The 22501-nt window shown below is 37.1% G+C and overlaps 1 protein-coding gene across 2 annotated transcripts in view; it reads right to left on the bottom strand.

Annotated features, from left to right (window-relative positions):
* LOC131073734 (uncharacterized) overlaps positions 1-20927 on the bottom strand; it is an 86489-nt gene extending 65562 nt beyond the window's left edge. Inside the window, exon 1 of one of the 2 annotated variants that reach the window (XM_058010235.2) lies at positions 20513-20927. In XM_058010235.2, coding sequence (XP_057866218.2) covers positions 20513-20727 — 215 coding nt within the window. In that variant the 5' untranslated portion in view covers positions 20728-20927. The remainder of the gene's footprint in view (positions 1-20512) is intronic. The other variant, XM_058010234.2, reaches the window with a different exon arrangement.
* Between the last annotated feature and the right edge of the window lie 1574 nt (positions 20928-22501).

The following is a 22501-nucleotide window of genomic DNA, read 5'->3' as shown; positions in this document are numbered from 1 at the left end:
TGGAAGGGTCAGGAGCAAAATTCCTATTTTGGGTTGATTTTGACTACTCCATCGCCTCAATCCAATTTTCAAAGGCAAGAACACATCAAAGTTTTTCCAAACATGCCTTAGAAGTCAAAAACTTGGCTATAACAAGTAGCAACATAGAGATTATGTGAATTTCGCTCTGGACCCTTTGGAAGGGTCAGGAGCAAAATTCCTCCTTGACCTCATTTCACACTTATTTCCTCCTTTCTTTGCTTTGGACATAACTTCTTAGGCCTCCTCCTATCATCATCAAGTCAGCTTGCTCCCCAAATTGGCTTTTAGTTCAAGATTTTGTGAAGAAATAGGGTCCTAGAAGAATTTCGCTCTGGACCCTTTGGAAGGGTCAGGAGCGGAATTCATCCTTGGGCTCAAATCCTAACTTCATTTCCAACATTTCTTCATTCAAACAAGTGAATTGCCTTCAATAATACCTGGGACATGGATTAGATCATGGCTTTGAGCAATGTAGAGTGTCTTATGGAGAAATTCACTCTAGACCCTTTGGAAGGGTCAGGAGCGAAATTGCTCTTCTAGGCTCAATTTACCTTCTCTTCCACTTGGCTTTGCCTTAGACTTGGTCCTTGATCCATTTCCTTCCATGTTCTTGCAAATTTGCCCAACCATTCAATGACTTAGGTGAAATCTTAGGTCCTTGAGAAATTTCGCTCTGGACCCTTTGGAAGGGTCAGGAGTGAAATTTATCCTTTTAGCCTCTCCATCAGGATTCATATATGGAATATAACATTTAAGTATAAGTGATATTGTCAGGATGTTTGAGAGTGGTTTCGAACCTCCAAGAGTTATAATGCAAAATCTAGTTTTTGGAGAATTCTTCAATTTTCTAGACTTAGTCAAATTTCAAGATCAGGACGACATTCCAAACTTAGCCAAATTTCAGGATATTTGAGGATCAGGATGACATTCCAGACTTCTCAAAGCAAATTCGCTTTGTCCTTGATGTAAGGGATGAGACCTAGGAGAACATTATGCATCAACCAAGGTTTGATTTAGCAACTTGAAGTGCGACCAGATAGTACACAAAAACACCCTAGGAATGATCTAAATCATAGAAACAATAATCGTTTGGGGAATTAATCGGCAAAACAAAAGTATAAGATTTTTTCAAAAAATCGGGAAAAAATCAGATATACAAAAAAACATAAAAAATTGCAGAAAAACAATCAAAAACTACTTTTTTAATATATTTTATTAGGGTATTTCCATGGCATAGAGATATTGTAGGCAAATAAAATAGACACTTGAAAACATGAATTGCAGGAAATAGATTTTCGTTGCTTATATTCATATCACTGATTACGTTCCACAAAATATACTACACCATAAATAATATCTAGATGGTGATAGATGTCAAAATGTCAATTACAATATAGTTTGTGACTTTGAACAAAGTCAACCTGTAAATTAAGTACAAAATTCCAAAATCTCAAATGTAGGCAATGACATGCTAGAGGGCAGGAGGCCCTGATGATGAAGCTCCTAGGCAAGAGATTGTCCTAATTCCTTCAACCCATTCAAGACGAAAGTTGGCTTGCCTCATGATATCAAAATCTTCAGACACAAGCGGACGATCAGCAACAACATAATCATCATCAACATCATCATCATCATCATCAGCATCATCAGCAGCAATCAACTCGCACTCTGGATATATCTCATCGAGGTCAATTGGCAAGCATTCCTCAATAGTTCCTGATTTTGCCTATGTAGAAATTAGTGTTTCCCTTACAAATGAAAAATCAATGAATAGTGAATACAATTCAAAAAACTGCAACTATATATTAATATTCTCACCTTGAGCTTTCCTTATCTTCAAGCGGAGGTTGTGATGAACAAATACCAAGTCATTCAGCCGTTGTTGTGATAGGCAGTTGCGTTTCTTAGAATGTATGTGTTCAAACACACTCCAATTACGCTCACAAGCTGATGAGCTACATGGTTGGCTCAAAATACGCACCGCCATCCACCTTAAATTTGGTATTTCATCTCCAAAAGAAGCCCACCATGCAGCTGAAAAACACATTATATGGAGATGATATTGTAAGACTAAGAATATCTTATAATCTTAACAAACTTAGTGGTTGGCAAAATAAAGAGATTGTCAAAAGTTTATAGAGTCTACCTGGTTGAATTGTCTTTCTGCTTTGTATAGCAGCCCTAGAAGAGAGAAAGCCCTTAGCATGCTTGTACATTTCCAGCTCTATCGTAGCCGCATCAAATTTTTCCAAGTCAGGAAACATTTTTTCCATGCACTTGAAGAAGCCTTGTTTGATCTCAGCATCAATTTCTAGGAAGTCAGTCTTATAGAATAACAGAGGATTGAGAAAATATCCTGCAGCATGGAGAGGAGTGTGCATTTGTCCATCCCATCTCCTATCAATTATGTCCCACAACGGCATATACTTATCCCTGTTATTTTCCAGCTTACTCTTTATCACCTCCTTGGCCCTATCCATGGCCTCATACACATATCCCATGGGGGGTTTATCTCCATCCACTAGTCTCAAGACTTTTACTAAAGGCTCTGAAAATTCTACAATTTGTTCAATAGATTCCCAAAATGTGGTAGAATACATATACTCTGCCACTGCTATGCCATTTGCTTGAGTTGTGAAACCAGACTCCATCCACTCAGCTGAAACAAACATTCGCCTCAAATTACCTTTTTGTTCACATAATGTTTGTAATGCAAGGAAATATGTTGCAAATCTTGTCACTCCTGGTCGAACTAGCTCCTTGCCTCCTGTGAAAGAGCGCATTATAGCCAAAACCCTTGTGTGATTATAAATAAATTTGGTAACCTTGTGAGCTTTCTGAAATGCCGCCTTAACCCATTCAATTTTTCCAATGTCCTCTAGGGTTAGATCAAGGCAATGTGCTGCACATGGTGTAAAAAACATGGAAGGATATTTACCTGTCAGAAGTCTCCCTGCAGCAACACAAGCAGCAACACTGTCTGTGATAAATTGAACCACATTTTGTGGCCCTACATCTATAACTACCACGTCATACATCTCAAACAATGCATTTGTGGATTTCATCATATTAGATGCATCCACAGATTTCAAAAAAACAGTGCCAATCTCACAAGAGACAAGGAAGTTAATGAGAGTTCGGTTCCTTCTATCTGTCCAACCATCTGACATGATGCTGCAACCAGTTCTAGCCCACTGCAATCGATGTTGTTTAACAACATCTTGAACATCCTCTACTGCATCTTTCAGCATACCAACCCTTAATGATTCACAAGATGGGGCTTGAAACCCAGGACCTACAGCTGCAATAGCATCTATCATGGGTTGCCAATATGGATTTCTGGAAGCATGGAATGCCGTGTGAGAGGAGTACCAATAATTAGCAATTGCCTTCTTTGCTTGTTCAGTGATAGTTTTCCTCCATCCTGTACTCTCCAAAGTGGTTTGTGATCCTGCTGTGGTACGAGGTTGGAAGAAAGCATTAGTGTTTCCTCCACCTGTGTTTGGTCCACGTGCTATAGAATTATGTGTCGACCCAGATTCCCTGAAACTCCCATCTTCACCATCCTCCTCACCCAAATGGTTTGTCCTGGGATCTGCAGAACTAGAACCTAGTTCAACCCCAATTCTTGCCTTTTTGGCCTTACTCTCAGCAATCCCGTCAAGAGATTGCTTTGCCTAATACGAGACATCTGCAGGGCATGCCTTGCATATCACGGTGTTATTTCCTCGTTCTTTGGACAAATGCCATTTGAAACGATAAATTCCACCACTGATCTCTTCTAGACACCAATTGCACTTGACCTTCGTGCTACCCAGAACTGCTGTGCAATGTGTCCATGCAAAGTCTTTTTGACGCGGCATTATCAAGAATCAAATCTGTAAAAACATTACACTCAATCTTAAACTTTTGAGGGATCTATGGTTGAGCTTGTGTAGAATAATTGCATTTTAATTACATTGACATGGGAAATTGGAAACCTAAATGTAATTGAATTTCAAGTTTACACCAATGGTATACTTCAATTATTGCTCAATACATGGGAAATTAAGCCATTGAAGAAGAATTTCAGACCCACTAGAAACAGCAATACATTCTTCTTAACCTTATATACAGTTAAATTATACTTTTTGGGAAGACAAATTTCTGTCCAACAGTAAAATATATACAGTATATATTTTATATTCAGTATATCTTTCTGAGTACTTATATATTTTATATTCAGTAATGTTCAAATTAGTTATACTAGTAAATTTAAGTTAATTAGTTAAATAAGTAATTTTATTTGAACATGTGCTTAGGCTAGGGGTTGATTAGTTAACCTGTTATATTAAAGTTAACTGTTATATTAAACTTAACCTGTTCTATATGTAACTATATACTAACATATTGTTAAATTAAGCTGTTAAATTTATTAGTATATATTTTCAGTATATTAAATTTAAGCGTATATATTTAACATTATATTAAATTTAACTGTATATAAATATATACAGTTAAATTTAATATACTGTTAAATATATACTAAATTTAACTGTATATATTTAACAGTATATTAAATTTAACTGTATATAAATATATACAGTTAAATTTAATATACTGCTAAATATATACAGTTACTAAATTTAATATACTGAAAATTTATACTAATAAATTTATACAGTATATTAAATTTAACTGTATATATTTAACAGTATATTAAATTTAATATACTGTTAAATATATACAATTAAATTTAAAATACTGTTAAATATATACTAAATTTAACTGTATATATTTAACAGTATATTAAATTTAACTGTATATATTTATATACAGTTAAATTTAATATACTGTTAAATATATACAGTAAATAAATTTAATATACTGAAAATATATACTAATAAATTTATACAGTATATTAAATTTAACTGTATATATTTAACAGTATATTAAATTTAATATACTGTTAAATATATACAGTTAAATTTGATATACTGTTAAATATATACTAATAAATTTAACAGTTAAATTTTAACAGCATGTTAGTATATATGTAACAGTTAAGTTTAATGTAACAGTATATTAAATTTAAAAGTTAAATTTATTAGTATATATTTAACTGTTAAATTTAATATACTGTTAAATATAATTCTATAAAACAAACTAATAAATTAAATTAAACTATATTTATTATATAGTTTAACTGTTAAATTTATTATACAATATACAGTATATTTAATAGTTAATATTTAACTATTAAATATACTGTATATTGTATAATAAATTTAACAGTTAAATTATTAAACAGTATATTTAAATTTTAATATATTGTTAAATATATTTAACTGTTAAATTTAATATAACAGTATATTAAATTTAACTGTTAAATTTAACAGTATATTTAACAGTTAAATTTAATATACTGTTAAAACAAACTAAGAAATTAAATAAAACAAACTAAGAAATTAAATAAAACGAACATAATATTAAATAAAATCTATAAAAACAAAATTTGTAAAACAAAAATTTAACTGTAAATACCTGGAAGGCTCGATGAATGCAGTGATGGCTTGTGGCTTGGTGATCCCTCTGCGCTAAACTGTAAGAAACAGTCCGGCTTGGTGATCTTCTTCAATCACCGTAATAGACAATCAATCTCGGAAAATCGGAAGCCCGATTAATGACGAACATGGACTTCAAATTTCCCACCTGCAAACTTTGGACGAAAAACAATAGGGAGGCGACGTCCATTTGTAGATTTTTCTCCGAAACTTTGGCACCTTTTTCGTGTTTTTAGGGTTTTCGTGCAAATAATTGCGATTTTTATTTTTCCCGATTAATCGGCAGATATTAATCGGGCTTAATCGTGTTTAAACGGGAAAAAATCGTTGACCCACGGTCAACGCGTATTTCGCGATTTTTTCGAGGAAAAAATCGCGACCCTCTGCGATTCCCGATTAATCGCGATCGATCGCGATTTTTTCCCGATCATTGCTTCACTGATCTAAATAACCCCTAATCACTCAATTGACCTAACCTCTTGAGGAGATCCACCTGACTCAATCAGAGCCTGCTATCCTAATGAGCCACATGGCGACCCTTCAAATGCAAAGACTAATAGCCAAGACTAGGCAACCAAGCAAACTAAACTAACCCTAGAAAGCAAAAAAAGGGGTCCCCATTTGTAATGGGGCGATGTGTGAATACGTCACAACACAATGTCAGCAAGATCTTCATGAAGTTACTAAAAGAGAAGTAGAAAGTTTTTGAAAGGAGAATATTGCATATTTAGTCTAAATTATGAACTAAAAATCGATTTAGAAACTTGCACTCAGTAAACCAAGAAGAAGAATTCGAACTAAAACCAAAATAGAAAGTTTTTGGATTTGAAGATTTGAGGATCAAGTTCGAATTATAGACTGAAACTGGATTTAGAAACTTTCATCTTGAACTGAAAATTGAAAGATTAACTTGCCAAAGAAATGACAGTTCACTAAGGTCCGATTTGGAAACTTTCTTTGAAAGATTAAAAACTGGATGTCCAAGTTCGATGAATGAATAGCAAATTAGAAATAAATTTTGAAGATCTTTTATGTTTCCAAATATGAAATTCGAACTCTTATACAAATACCTTGTCCATTCTCTCATTTTTACACATAAAGTTCGAATTTTCTGAGCAAGTTGAGAGTGAATTTGAAAGGTTTCAGCAGGCTGAGAGTAAATTTTGAAGGAATTTTTGCACGTTGGAAGTGTTTTGAAGAAGATTTCAAGTATATTTCAGAGTTATCAACCATTTTTCAACAAATTTCAACTTAGATTGTTGAAGAGTTTTGACAGTTGGGAGAATAAAACCATTGATTTTCTGTGATTAACTTCTGGTTTTCTCATTCTTCGAAGGTGAAAATTGATTTCATAGGCAGAATATTAAGGTTTCAACTTGATTTTCTTCAAAGTTCTAGAAAGAAGGAATAAAAGAAACAGATTTTCCTTCTTCTCCTTCTTATTTTCTGCTTTTCAAAAGAGTTTGAATGGATTTATTGAAATATTCTTGGACTTAAATCTTCCGAAGTTCTGATTTATCAGACGAAGTGTTGTGATTTTCGAGATAATCAAGTATGGAAAATCCCATTTTGTGACTAAGTGTTGAAAAGAAAGTGAAAACCACAGATTACTTAGCCACCAAACTCACAAACTACGCCTAAAAGTATAGAATTTAACTTGAGTTTGTTTGATTGTTTTGCAGATATCACACAGCCAGGATGAAGTTTCAGGTGGATAAAGATTCCCCTCCGGAATCCAAGATGAGGTCTAAGTGGAAGCTGGTCGGAGACACAAACTTGGGACATATCAACCTGAGGGAATTCAAGAAGCGAATGTATGGCCTAGACAACTTGATGCCTACAGCAACCACCAGAAAGATGATGAGGAATGGAATTGTACAAGCTGTTGGGTTCCTTCCAGCAATGCAGTGTACTGAGTTGATGGTAGAGTGCTCTAAACACTATAATCCTATAAGCCGAGAGATGATAGCACCTGACGGGAGAGTCCTGGTGAACATTAGTGATGTTGCTATCAGGGAAGCTTTATGCATCCCCAAATATCCTAACCCTATTTACATGACCAAGGAGGAAGCAACATGGTTGTATCAAGATAATATTGAAGACTATGAGGCCAACATCAACCATCAATGGTTGGAAAAGCCAATGAAGGGTGCTTCCAAGTTACCCAAGGATCTTGTGAGAGCCTATTTCAAGGAAGATATTGGAGACATGATAGTTTTGTTAAACAGAGTCATGGGTAGTCCACAAGGTGCATCATTTGAGCCTTGGATGTACTACTTCATCAATGAGATTACCAGAACAAAGATGATTGATTGGGCAAAGATTATAAGTGATAATCTTGATGACCGGTTGAAGAACTTAGAGAAGAACAGAACATTTTATATGAGTTCCTATTTGGTGTACTCTCTTGCTCGAACCTACAGATGTAAAGGACTCACTTGTAGAGGAGAAGTGGGAAATAAGGAGAATCAGTTTGCAGTTTATGATTGCTACCCACATCTGCACTTGGAAGAAAAATTTCACTTCAAGAGAGTCAACGATACATTCTTGATGCACATTACAAGGACGCTCCAAGGTGGTCTTCATCAAAGGCTCTCTCAGGAATCTAAAGGTTTCATCAGCAGATTCAAGCATTGGTACATCCAATTTCCTAGATTTACTTATCTGAGAATTCAAGGATTCTCTGGACCTCCTTATAAGTTACCTATGTATCCCACCAACAGGGTAGTGTTGCTTGAAGTTGTTAGGCAGCTTGAAAATTATATGATTGTTTAGAGAGAGAAACAAAAGAAGGTAGGAACATCTTCTCTCACTATTGGAAATGGATTGGAGACATGTCCATCATCACAAACTGCCGCTAGTGTTGCAAAGGAGCTTGCTTGGTACCCATTCTTCCAGTATAAGGCCAGAAAGCATTGACCCTTTTCACCAGATGAAAAAGGTTGATGGAGAGATATTCGAGCATAGACTTGATCTCGAAGACTACTGGGCTAATGCAACTGATAGTTTTGAAATCAGAAGGAGATTGTAGTCCAGACTTCCCCTGAATTTGATTAGAGTAACAGAAGTGTTTCGAGTAGCATATCAGCTTGAAGATGATCCCGAGCTTAAGCAGCCTCACTTTGATAAGCTAATAAATGAGCCCCTTGCCTTGGTCAATTGGTCAGATTCTAAGAGGTCTGATTTAAGCGACCTCATGAGACCAATAATTGAATATTCAAAATGGTGGGCAACGGAGAAGACAAAGGGTCTTAGATCCAAAGGTATCAATCTCACATATGATCTTATGGGAGCCAACGAATCAATGTCTTCAAACCATGGTGTTTCGTCAAGTGTTGGATCCAGAAAAAGGAAAGAACCCACTGAAAGTTCTTTGAGGGGTAAAGGAAAGAAAATAGTTGGAGATGCAAGCAGAAAGTATAAGTCTGATGAGGGTCATTTGACCTTAAGTGTTGCAACCACTGCTTCAGTCAGAGCTACAGCTGATGAACAGAGGATGAATGCTGATATAGAGGGTAATGAAGTAATAGCTCCTTGCCTTTGAGTAGAAGAGATAATGGAAGAACCAGCTCAAAAACCAAATTCTGCTAGGAATGTAGAAGTTGAAGAACCTGAGTTGCCAAGGGAATTCCTAGATAGTATAGTTACAGGACCAAAAGGAATAGAGGATAAGTTTGATGAAAGTGGCATGGAGCAATCAGCCATTCCAAATTGGTTGAGGGAAAGAATAAAGGCTAAGGCTCCTACAGAAGCTCATTCAGAAGAGAACACAGCGGCATTCCTGCCCATGGTGAGTAAACCGGTTGAGATAAGACCGCCCAAATTAGCCAAGAGATTCTCTTTAATTCAAAGAGAGAGTGCAAGATTTAGATCAGTGCAAGTAGCTGTACCCAAAGAAGGTAAAAATCGGGATAACATTGCTCCAGAAGATTATGAGATCACTACAGTAGATTTAGATAGGACTACTCAAGCCCAAGAGATCCAAGATTTTGATGATTCTTGCAACGCCCTCAAGGCAAGACTAGCCAAGGAAAAAGAAAAAAGAAAGAAGGTTGAGGAAGAGAATCAGCAATGGAAGAGATATGTTCAACATTTGACAAAACCTATAGATCGGGAGGATGTACCTGTTACTCCACCCATACCTCTTCCACAAGAATCATTAAAGGATTATGAAGACATGAAGACAACTTTCAAAGAAGTAAAAGAATGGTCTGCAGATGTCTCAGAACGTGCTGACATACTGTTGATGTGTTTTTTATGCACATGCGAACACAGAATAAAATACCAAGGTATCTTATCCTCTCTTGAACAAAGTCTCTCATATGCTATGCTTTTACATCACTTTCACCACACAAGCAATGTGGGATAAAACACTTGCTTAAATACTTGCTTGGTAAAAACCTAACTTGCTTCTAGAAGGTTCAAATATTAAATGTTTATTGCAAGTTATTAAATTTTGCTTTCAAAATTTTAAATAATCATTAATAATTATTTAAAAGCAATTAAATGGGGCTTATTTATTAAAATATTGCAATTTAAATCAAAATTAAGCCTCCAGAGAAAAATCGACTTGGGTTGGGATTGAAAAATCCCTTCAAAAATCATTAAAATTGTCAAAAATTCCCCATAAGGGAAAATTGATCCTAGCTTGGATAAAAATCCATGCATAACTTCATCAAAAATGCGCACAAAACTCCCCAGGGGAAAATCGATGGCAGTCTAGATTGAAAAATCCACACTCCAAACTCGCTTAACTTGGAAAAATACTCCCTGGTGGAAAATCGACCTCTGTCTGGATGAAAATCCGGACTCAAAACTCTTCAAAATACTCCCAGTGGAAAATCGACCTCTGTTCGGATGAAAATCCGGACAAAAATCCGCATTCACTTGTCACAAAACATCCTGGTGGAAAATCGACCCAAGCATGGAATTATCCTTAACTTTGTCCACACTACTAGTGGAAAATCGACCCAGGCATGGAATTATCCTTAACTTTGTCCGCACTCCTGGTGGAAAATCGATGGCAGTCTGGATAAATCCTGACACTTAGCCAAATTTTAGCACTTCCAGGGAAAATCGATTCAAGTATGGATAAACAGTGGGGGAAAATAGTAGCCAGTATGGATTTCAGGGGAAACCCATGTGTAGTGTGGATTTTGAGTGGGGGAATGGGTTAGGTAGTCTCGAATGTGAGGGGAAAGCACCTCTAACATGGAATTTGACCCTCTAACCCTTGGAATATAAATTTCCCTTAGGATTTTAGCATTTTAACCACTCAAAATCACTTAGAAACATTAAATTTAAACTTGACTTAGGCTAATTTTCCAAAAATATGAGCAAAACGCTAGGAAAATATTGGAATAAAGTGCGAAATCAATTTAAATAATACCTTAGGAGCGAGAAAACAACTCCAAAAGGTCTGTGAATACCTTGGCACTTTAAAATCATTGATGTGCGTGTTTAAAAACACGTTAACGCTCAAAAGGTCAACACTTAGACAAAATTTAGGATCATTAAAATATCAACGTTTGCAACTTGATCCTATTCAAAATTCAAAAAACCCTCTCATCGGCAAAGGCAAACACTAGGAAACTAGGCAAAACTTCCACTCTAAAAAGCGAAAAGTGAGGGTCCCCATTTGCAATGGGGCAATGTGTGAAGACGTCACAACACATACTCATTGAGAACCTAATATAAGCACATGATTCCACATCTTCCTTATTGAGCAGAATTCAATACATGGTCGAAGCCTAAGAAGATATTGAGGATATTTAGAGAAGAATCATTCCATATCTGAAAGTAATCAAAGGACTTTCTCAGCAGGATCTTGTAGACAGAAAAGTCATCCAGCCCGATGACCTATATGATTTCAATACTTGGTACTTTGCCTTGGTTACAAGGGATGAATTTTTGGGAAAATTCAAGACTAAGTGTTCACAAATTGAAAAGACCATTAGAGACAGTCAAGACAAGGTCTTCTTTGTGGCAGCTGAGATATTGCAACAGGATGAGGTACGAGAGAAGCATTTGCGTCAAAAAAATTTGAGGGACAAAGTTCAAGGAAACTTCTTCAAAGTTTCAGGGCCAATTCTCAGATAGGATCTCTCCAGAGTTTCGAGCTTCATGCACATAGATGAAAATTTCCTTACACAAGCAATTGCTGGGAAGACACTCTCGCCACCTATTTTGATGATGTGGATATGGTCGACTTCCAAATTAGCAACTTGCCAAGTGTCACCATAGAGGAGGTGCGACTTCTTGTGTCCAGGTACATCGAATCTACAAAAAAAAAAAACTAGACACTCACCTCCGTGAGAATAGCAGCTGCGCCACTTGTCTTCTTGTCTTCTTGTTTTCTAGGTCTTTTGGGGTTTTGTCTGTTAGCCTTTGCATGATGAGTGTTGTCAGGGGGATCACTGGATAGCAAGCTTTGCTTAAGTCAAGGTGAGTCCACGATGCTCCAAAATTAGGGTTTCCCTTAAGCTTAGTTTCTACTCTTGTTGCTTATGGTGTCAGGAGATCATTGAATCTTGATGAGGGAATTGTCTTTTGAGGGTCTGAGTTGGGCAAATTTGGCTAGGACATGGAAGGAAATGGATCAAGGATCTAGCCTAGGGCAAAGTCAAGTGGAAAAAGAGGTGAATTAAGCCTAAAAAGAGGAATTTCGCTCCTGACCCTTCCAAAGGGTCCAGGGCGAATTTCTCCACAAGACACTCCACCTCCACCCGGGCTCTGAGCTAATCCTTTCCTAAGTTTGGGTGAAGGAAAAGGCACTTGTTTGAATGAAGAAATGTGAAAATGAAGTCAGGATTTGAGCCCAAAAATGATTTTCGCTCCTAACCCTTCCAAAGGGTCCAAAGCAAAATTCATATAAAACCCTATTTTCCATCAAATTCTTGGGCTAGATGTCAATTTGAAGAGCAAATTCATGTGATCATGATGGAAGGAAGCCTAATGAAGTTTGTCCAAGGTATGAAGAGGAGAAAATAAGTGAGAAATTAGCTCAGAAGGTGAATTTCGCTCCTGACCCTTCCAGAGGGTCCAGAGCGAAATTCCAAGAAGACACCTATTCTTCACCTTGTTTGCTCAAGAAGTCTTGTGGTCAAGTTTTTTTTCTTGCCTAAGAAGTGATTGAAAGCATTAAATGATGAATATTTTTGACCTAAGGCATGATTTTCACTCCTGACCCTTCCAAAGGGTCCAAACGAAATCTACCTTTTCCCCACTTTGCTCTTGATGTGATCAAGTTTTTTTTACTTTTGCGGCATAGATGAAAGAGTTTGATGCATGTTTGCCTTAGGGAGGAGGTTTTAGACCTTGGGAGAATGAAAATCAACCTAAAAGAAGAATTTCGCTCCTGACCCTTCCAAAGGGTCCAGAGCGAAATCTTCCTTTTTTGCCTTCCTTTGGCCTTAAAACCTAGTTTGACCTTGCCTAGACCCAGTTGGATGGAGGTTTGTTTTGATTGCGATGAAAGGAAGTTGAATTGACCAAGTTTGTATGAGAATGAGTTGAAAGGAAGATGAAAATCAACCTGGGAAGTGATTTTCGCTCCTGACCCTTCCAAAGGGTCCAAAGCGAAAATCCTTGGAGACCTCAATTTCTTCCTTGTTTAGGCCAAGTTCTTAGTTTCTAAGGCATGTTTGGAGGTGTTTTTGAATGTTCTAGCCTTAGGAAGTGAGTAAAGGTGGAAAAAATGAAGGATTCTAGCCTACAGGGTGAATTTCGCTCCTGACCCTTCCAAAGGGTCCAGAGCGAAAATCCTTGTAGCTCTTATTTTCTTCCCTATTTTGGCTAGGCGTTGGCATGATGGAGGATAAATTGGTGTGTCCTTGCCTTGAGAGGGAGTTAGACGTTTTGAAAGATGAGGATTTTGCCCAAAAGGTGAATTTTGCTCCTAACCCTTCCAAAGGGTCCAGAGCGAAATTCATTATATACTTCATTTGCTCCCTTGTTTGGGCTTGAAACCTTGCCCCTTAGGTGAAGAATGATCTATGTTTGCTCCCAAAATAAGATTGAAAGTTTGAAAATTGAACAAACAAGCCCAAATCATGATTTTTGCTCCTGACCCTTCCAGAGGATCCAGAGCGAAAATCTGCCTAGACCTCATTCCCTTCCTTGTTTGACCAAATTTTAATATCCAAGGCATGATGAGAGGAAGAATGGACATGTTTTTTGCCTTTGAAAATGTTTGAAGCATTGTAGAGTGAGGATTGTAGCCTAGAGGGTGAATTTCGCTCCTGACCCTTCCAAAGGGTCCAGAGCGAAATTCCTTGCAAACCTATTTTTTTAACCTTGCTTGGGCTTAAAACCTTGTTCCTTGGGTGAAGAGGGATGAAATTTTGCTTGGCAATGAAGATTGGGATTGAAAGGATGAAGAATCAAGTCTAGAAAGGGAAATTCGCTCCTGACCCTTCCAAAGGGTCCAGGGCGAAATTTCACAAAACCACCTTTTTTCCCAATTTTATGCTAAGTCAAATGTGGGCTAGAGTATTGTCAAGTTGGGAGATGTTTTGAGGCATGACTTTGACTTATTGGTGATCATCAAGCTTGAAGGAATTGAGCCAAATCAAGAATTTCGCTCCTGACCCTTCCAGAGGGTCTAGAGCAAAATTCCTATAATCACCTATTTTCCCTTCAAAATAAGTTAAATCCTTGTCTTTCATGGCATACATAGAAGGGAGGTGGCTTGACCTTGCCTTTGAAGGAGAATTAAAGTTGAAAAGATGGAGGAGTAAGCCCAAATCATGAATTTCGCTCTTGACCCTTCCAAAGGGTCCAGAGCAAAATTCTTCAACGCACCTATTTTCTCCTTGGATGAGGTCAAAACTTTGGTTCCTATGGCATATATGGAAGTGGAGTGATGTATTTTTGCTTGGCAATGTAGATTGGAGTTCAAGAAATGAAATGTCAAGCCTAGAGAGTGAAATTCGCTCCTGACCCTTCCAAAGGGTCCAAAGCGAATTTTCTCAAAACCACCTTTTTCCCAATATTGTGCCAAGCCTAGTGCAGACTAAGGTGAAGTGTGATAGGAGAGGTCCTTAGGAATGACTTCTAATTGCCAATGATTATCAAGTTTGAAGGAATTGAGCCAAATAGTGAATTTCGCTCCTGACCCTTCCAGAGGGTCCAAAGCGAAATTCCTAATATCACCCACTTTCTTGGCAAGGCAAGTCAAACTTTGTGTTTTTATAGCTTGGATGAGTGAGAAGTGTTTTCTTGCCCTTTGAAGATGATTCAAGTTGAAAGGATGGAGGATGAAGACTAAAAAGTAATTTTCGCTCCTAACCCTTCCAAAGGGTCCAGAAAGAAAATCCTAAAACCCATCCTATCCTCCAAAATTTGTGCCAAGCAATGCCTAGACCAAGGTGAGGGATGCCCTTGAGATTGCCCTTGAATTGATTGCCCTTGAATTTGGGCTAGAGGAAGAAATTCACTCCTGACCCTTCCAAAGGGTCCAAGGTGAAATTCATTATAGGTCCTGTCCCTGGCCATGATTTCTAGCAAAATTCTCTTTTCTAGTCATTTTGAGGTCAAACAAAATGTTGCAAGCATGGGAGAGGGATCCAAGGATGAGATTCCAAGTATAGAAAGTGAAAAAGGTGGACCTTGGTGAAGGAAAACAAGCAAAGAGAGAAATTCGCTCTTGACCCTTCCAAAGGGTCCAGGGCGAAATTTCTCCAAATCAACCATTTTCCCCTTGAGTGAAGCTAAAACTTTGATACCTATGGCATGGTTGAAGGTGGAGTGAGGTATTCTTGCCTTTTAGGGTGAATTGAGGTAAAGGAAGTGTAAGATCAAGCCTAAAACTTGAATTTCGCTGCAGACCCTTCCAAAGGGTCCAGAGCGAAATTCTTAAAACCTCTCTTTTGCCCCAAATTTACATCAAACTTGGTATTGGTTGAGAATATAGGGATCCTTAGGCATGCATCTAAGCAAGCGTAGTCGCAAAGTGAGGTCTAAATGAGCCAGGAATGCAAAATTAGCTTCTGACCCTTCCAAAGGGTCCAAGGCAAAATTCTTATAGGGCTTGTCCCTGGGGAGAATCTTGAGCAAGCTTCAGTTTTATATCTTCTTGTTGATGATTTAAGGTAGAAAATGCTATGTTGAAATGAATTCGTTATATGACCTCAATCATCTTTTGGTTTGTCTTGCAAATGAAAGAAGACCAGGCCAGGGCAAGGACGACCTCCTCCAGTCCAGCATCATCAAGGACGACCTCCTCCAGTCCAGCATCATCAAGGACGGCCAATTCGCCAGCTACCTCCAGAACCTTCACTTTGCCACACTAAAGAACCACAAGATGACAATGAAGGGCGTTACCAGCATTTCAAGGAAAGGTACATCACCCATCCATCACGTCAAGGACAGAGGAGAATCAAACAAGGTCAGTGCAAGGGTCCATTGAAGAAGCAGATAGTTTCAAAAGAGTTAATTAAAGTTAGCTTCTCAGCATCATCAAATTGAACACCTACCAAATTACAAGTGTCAGACAAGGTGGCATCCCAGTCATCACTTCTCCAGTCGGATTGGTCCAACTCAGCGAGTTCAGATTCAATGTACCCAACTCATCAAAGATGACACTAACTTCGATGTACCTACCCCGGTTATCCATTGGTCGAATATTCCAGAGAAGACACGTGTCCAAATAATGCAATTATTTCATTGGCCAGAATTGAGTTTGTTGTAACAAACCCTAATTAGGGTTTTCATTGTAAAATCTCGGCCATTGATCTCAAATTGATCTGAGCCATTGAATTGTATTGAGAGTATTATAAAAGGCTCGAGCTCTTCATTTTGTAGAGGTGAATAGTTGGTCAATAGTTAGTTCATAGAGGTTAGAATAGCTAAGGATCAATAGTAAATAGAATAGAAATTAGATTAAAGTAGGAAGTGAAGGCAAGAAATTGTTGCCTTGCGTAAATGAACCCCCTTTTCATTGAAGATATGGTGAAATGTGTCGTTTCTTTGCAATACACATGGTCTCTTGTTGAATCTTCATTGTAGATGATAAATGATTAGATTGAATGAAAGAATTTATTGAATGTACTCGTGTGGAATCTACCTAGTCCAAACCACTAGCCTTTTGCTGACTGTAAGAGCGCCTTGCGTGGTCAACTGGCATAGAACGAGCTTAATCCCGAGTCATAACACCTCTGTTGTTCACACATTATCTTGAATGGTGATCAGTATCTAAAGGTGTACGATTTGGATATATTTGAAGCATCCCTTAGAAGATCGCACTGAGTTGGTGTTGAATTGTTCAACCTGATGGTGAGACCCAGCCCAATAGGATTCCACCTAGTCATTCATCCATCTTCTCGCATTCTAGGTCTTAGAGTAGACTTCTTGAACCCTGTATCTTTTGCCATTTGTTTGTCTTCCAGTTAGTAAATAGGACTTGTGATTCCAGCAAATCAGACGTTTAGGTCATCAAATGTAAGTCCCCTTGTGATTCCAACAAAATCACATCGTACCGCGAAGAGCTTGTCCACGAGTAGAGATCCTACATAATAGAACCTTGAAGCTTCTCCGATCGAACAATTCTTATAGGGCTGAGATCGAACAATTATCTTCAGCATTCAGGAGTTTTATTCAAGAGAGGATAAGTTCCCTTTGGGTATTTTATTCTGTGTTTGGTCGTGTACAAAAGACACGTCAACAAAACCCTAATTAGGGTTTTGAACTTTCAATCTGGGCCCTTGATCATTGTTCGATCTCAGCCGTTCAAAATTTTGGACTCCTATATAAGGTTGCCTCCTCTCATTTGGAGAGTGTGTGAGGAGGCTCTTTGAAATATTGTTGCATGAAGGTCATTTCCAAATAATATATTACTTGTGTGCTTTCTCTTAAGGCCTTGTAATCCCTTTTATTTGAATTATTAGCAAGGTTTTCAGTTTCCTCAACACAGTACTTAAAATTTATTTCATGTTGTTAGATTGAATGAAAGATCTGATAAGTATTGGTTTATGGTGTATCTCCACTCATACTTTTGGTGAATGGATAATTTTCATTCACTGTGCAAAGTTAGTCTGAGCTTTCCTTTGTGCATGTTTAACTTCCAAATCATAAGCACGTCCTTTGAAGATTGCACCCACTTTGTGTAGTTGTCATGAATGAGGCGAAGCAAAGTGTGGTTTATTGAGGTCATCAAATCAATACCATCTCTAGAATTCATTGGATTAGAGTAGATCTCTCAACCCTTATCCCTTTTTCTCTTTTTTGAGGTCTTAAATCCTGAAAATCCAAAAAAAGATAGAGAGAGCTTTAATTGACAAATCCATCTAAATGCCAAAATTGTTGACAATTCGTCCAATCGTAAGTCCCTTTGTGTATTACCAGCAAATCACAACGCCCATTGAGTTTATCCACATGTCAAGACCTGAAAAAAGAAACCTTGAAATCGCCATATGATCTTCTCGCAATCTTAGCATACGTGGTGATTTTTCAAGAGAGGATAAATTATCTTTGGGTATTTTATTCTAATGTTTGGTAGATGATAAAACAGACACCAACAAGAGTCACGATCCTAGACTCAGTGGATTCACAGATTCAAATTGGGCAGGTTCAGTTGAATACAGGAAATCAACGTCCAGGTATGTGTTCAGTTTGGGATCTGGTGCAGTCACATGGACTAGTAAAAGGCAGCAGGTAGTGGCTCTCTCCTCGACAGAAGCAGAGTGGTGCGTTAAAAATCAGCAGGTAGTGGCATTCTTTTGGCGGCTAAGATCTTGGTGGTGAGTTAAAAATATTAGTTGACACCTGCAAGTTTTTTTTTTAATTCATTTTTCTGATTAGAAGTCGTTGGCTGTATGTGCATATTTTTGGCATCAAGGCGTGAATATTGTATGGTTGTGTCTGGACAGAAGTGTGATATAAAAAATCTGGGCGTGGTGATATACAAAATCTGGTTGGCCCTGTGCTGTTGTAATTTTTTTTTCAGGGTGTGGATGGAGAAATCAGTTCGAGTAGTCTCTGTGCATATTGAGTTGTGTTTCTATGTGTGAGGGTGCTGCAAAGTAAATCTGATATAGGCGATTTAAAAAATCTGGGCGTGGTGATATACAAAATCTGGTTGGCCCTGTGCTGTTGTAATTTTTTTTCAGGGTGTGGATGGAGAATTCAGTTCGAGTAGTCTCTGTGCATATTGAGTTGTGTTTCTATGTGTGAGGGTGCTGCAAAGTAAATCTGATATAGAAGAAGCTAAGTGTGATTCGAGTTTTGTATTGTGACATCATCACCTTAGGAAGGTATTGTAAACTGTGTGTAAGGCTCAGCTTGGTTTAGAGAAAAAGAACAAGAGCTGGATGATGTTGTTTGTGTTTCTGAGTAATGCATTCTCAAAGCTGAATGTACACAGCAGATTAGAAGTTGTAGCCTCTGTAGTTTATTAAGTTGGTGTTCAATTTGAGTTCTGTGCTTTTGTTATCTGAAGTTGGTGCTTCAGTCATCCTGAGTTGGTGCTCAGTTTGTTCACAGGGTTGGTGCCCTTTTTATCTAATAGGAGAAAATTTTATGCTGTGGTTTTTTTACCCGAATGGGTTTTCCACGAGAAAAAATTTGTGTTGTTGTTTATGAGTCTTACTTGCATCTATACATCTTTGATTCAGTTTGTTTAAAGTGTCATTTGTTGGTATTGAAAATTACAATACTGGTTCACCCCCTCCCCTCTTAGTATTGCTTGTGTGATCTTCAGATACATATATATCAAAAATTGCTTGTACTTCCGGGGCTATCTTTGTTACACATGCCAAGGTATTCAAGTACTCAAGTCATTGAGTGAATAAAGTATAATAGGGTTCATTGGGGGTTGGAGGCAATGGAGGAAGGAGGTTTTTTATCATCCCAAGCAAGCTTCTCACCTAGGGGTGATTCTTTGCATGAGAAACACCACATTTGTATCCCTACAGAAAAGAGGGGACTTGGCATTATATGTCCTTTCAAGGAGCAATGGGGGCCAAGATTTCTTGTGGGTGCACTTGGTGTATTCTTGTTTTATTGCTGATTTGTACAGCACTTAAGAAGACATTAGACACACTCGGAGAGGTGGACTTTCGAAAGAAAGGTGTCTCATGTGCAAATGTTTGGTTGGTAATTTGTGCAGCAAAGGAGGGATTGTTTCCACAGCACTTGAGGAGGTATTAGACACACTCAAAGGAGATGGGGACTTCCGAAGGAAAGGCGTCTCATGTGCAGCACTAGAGGAGGGCAGTAGACACACTCAAAGGAGATGTGGAATTTCGGAGGAAATGTGTCTCATTGTGCATTTAAGATGGGTACACTTTTATGTTCTCTCATGTTGTGCAGATAGTTACAAGCTCTACACTCGAGATCCACTGATGTAGTCAATTAGGTGTTTCTTGGGTGAGCGAGGAGGATTGGTGAAGGCACTTCATCAAAGTCTCCATAATGGTTAGGTTCAAAATCATTGCAACGTTCCACTCTTTTTCGAATTAATATAATAAGGGGGAGAATGTTGGCGTATTACATTATCAATGGTTAGTTTTAGGTTAGTTTACATTAATAAATAAATTACTAGTTACATGGTTAGTTGGGAAGTTACATTCCCGTAGATGGTTTTCATAAGGGAAATAATGGCTTTAAATAGCCAATCTGCTGCAATGTAAGTTCATCAAGTTGAATCAGATTGAAATCAATGAATATATTTTGTTCTGCAATCATGTTTTGATTTCTTATGCGAATAAGTGTTTTGCTCTTTCAATTTGAAGGAAAGAATACCTTCAAACATAAATGCCCTTTCAATCAATTTAAATGTTTCCTTCAGACATACCCAAAAAAAAGTAAAAAATTAATACGAACAATACCCTTGATCGAAACTTATAAATGCCCTAAAATTCCTGAACTTGGTCTGCTACAAAATCATTTCACTTGCAATAAATCATAATTGCTAATGTATTTGAGATGTGGATATTGATGAATATTAATACCTGCTTGGATCCATTTTTGCAGTGAAGGATTTGAGGGAAAAGAGAAGTCCAAACATAAGCTTGAGGTCCTGCTGAGGGCTGAGAGTTGTATGGGGGCGCATCCAATCTTTGTAATAAAGGCATACTCCGTTCCTGTTAAACACATACATGTACCTCATTTTATTGCTGCTAGGTGGTGTTGCACTTGGCAGCTCTGATCCTCCAAAAAACTGCATTTTGAAAGCCTCAAACGCGTACGCAGACACTTATTGTTCTGCTACAGTCACGTCTGACAAATATCGTGCTCAGCGTAATTTTTTTAATTTATAAATATGGCTCTTGGAAACACTGAACTCCGTGAAAACGCCCAGTTTGATCTTCTTTCGGTAATGGAAGTGTTTCGAAGAGACGACATATGAACACGAAAGCTTAAATAACATCACTTTTGCCCAAATGACCGCTTCTGTTTTAAGCTTGTCTATTTTAATTGCATTTAAGTTTGTAATGGGTATGCTGAAGAACTGTGAGAGGTTACACGTGTGGTTGAGGGAATGATGGTTGTATTGTATGAAAATATGTTTTTTTAGATGATTAGTTTTTTTATTTTGTGCTTATATTAAAAGATACATGAGATCAATCAAATATTATTTTCAAATACAATTATTTTAAGAATTAAAATATTTATAAATTATTTATATTTTAGAAAATGCAAAGTTTGCAAGTGAAGAAAAATGATTTTCAAAGACTATTTTTTTAATCATAATAGTAAAATAATATAGAAAACATTAGATCTAAAATATAGTTTAAGGAAATTTTATTTTCAAATATAATTATTTAAAGAATTAAAATATTTATAAATTACTTATATTTTAGAAAATGCAAAGTTTGCAAGGGAAGAAAAATGATTTTCAAAGACTATTTTTTTAATCATAATAGTAAAATAATATAGAAAATATTAGATCTAAAATATAGTTTAAGGAACTTTTGTTAAGGTCTAACAATAATTGTTTGTCAGTTGTAAATAAAAAAACATAGAAGGCTCTCTCTTGATTTCTTGAACTTTTGTGAACTATGTTGGAGACAAGGATTCAATGGAAGAAAACATCCTTGGCATGCTAGACAAAGTTGTTGCAACGTTTTCACAATATTGCCCCATTGCAAATGGGGACCCCGCTTTTTTTGCTTTGGGTGTCTTAGTTGGGTCATTTTATTAGTTGTTTTGTTAGCTTGGCAATGGTTTCTTTTGTGCCATTAGCCTTTGTGTGTGAGAGAGATGTGTCTTGTCATTTGTGTAAGTTATGATTTGGGTCGGGAATTCGAGTTTAGGCATCACAACTATGGGTTAATGTTGGAATTATTGGAAAGTTGCTCAATGTTGTAAAACTTATCAAAGTTGTCAAAGTTGGTGTCAAAATTGACACAAATGCAAGAAAGGCTACAAAATGTTGAAGTAGAAATTTCACTTGTGATTCCATCAGGAATTGCAAGTGTCTCATGCAGATCTTACTTTACAATGTTGAGTTTGTCAAGGTTGAAACATTGCATTTTGTCTAAATGTTGAGCAACCTAGAGATTTTTGCACTAAGGCGGTGGGGGCAAATGTTAATCAAATGCTAATCATGAAAAAAATCTAAGTCTTTCTTATCAATTCAAGTGGAGAATGATGGAGACATCTTCTATGCTTGATAGAGTTACCACAAGAAGGAAGGTGGGGACGCTAGATCGTCAATTGGACTTACAAAAAGAAGGTGAGCAATTCACATTCAAATCAAGCATAGATTGGAACCAATTTGAGTTTTCAAGCTAAATTTAAGATTTGCTAGATCTCTCTTATTTCAAAAATTCCAAAAAAAAAAAGTGAAAAGTCTAAAAAGCATGTTGGTGTAATTATTTATTCATCTTGGATATAATTACACTTTACTTCAGTTTACTTAGGTACATGCATAACATAGTAGTTTGCATATGAGATAGTTAGGGAGATGGGCATACATTAGGAGTGTGTATGTAGGA

Source organism: Cryptomeria japonica, chromosome 1 (assembly GCF_030272615.1).
Source record: "Cryptomeria japonica chromosome 1, Sugi_1.0, whole genome shotgun sequence".
Lineage (NCBI taxonomy): Eukaryota > Viridiplantae > Streptophyta > Pinopsida > Cupressales > Cupressaceae > Cryptomeria > Cryptomeria japonica.
Note: the sequence above shows the minus strand (reverse complement) of the source record. Positions and strands in the feature narration are given on the sequence as shown.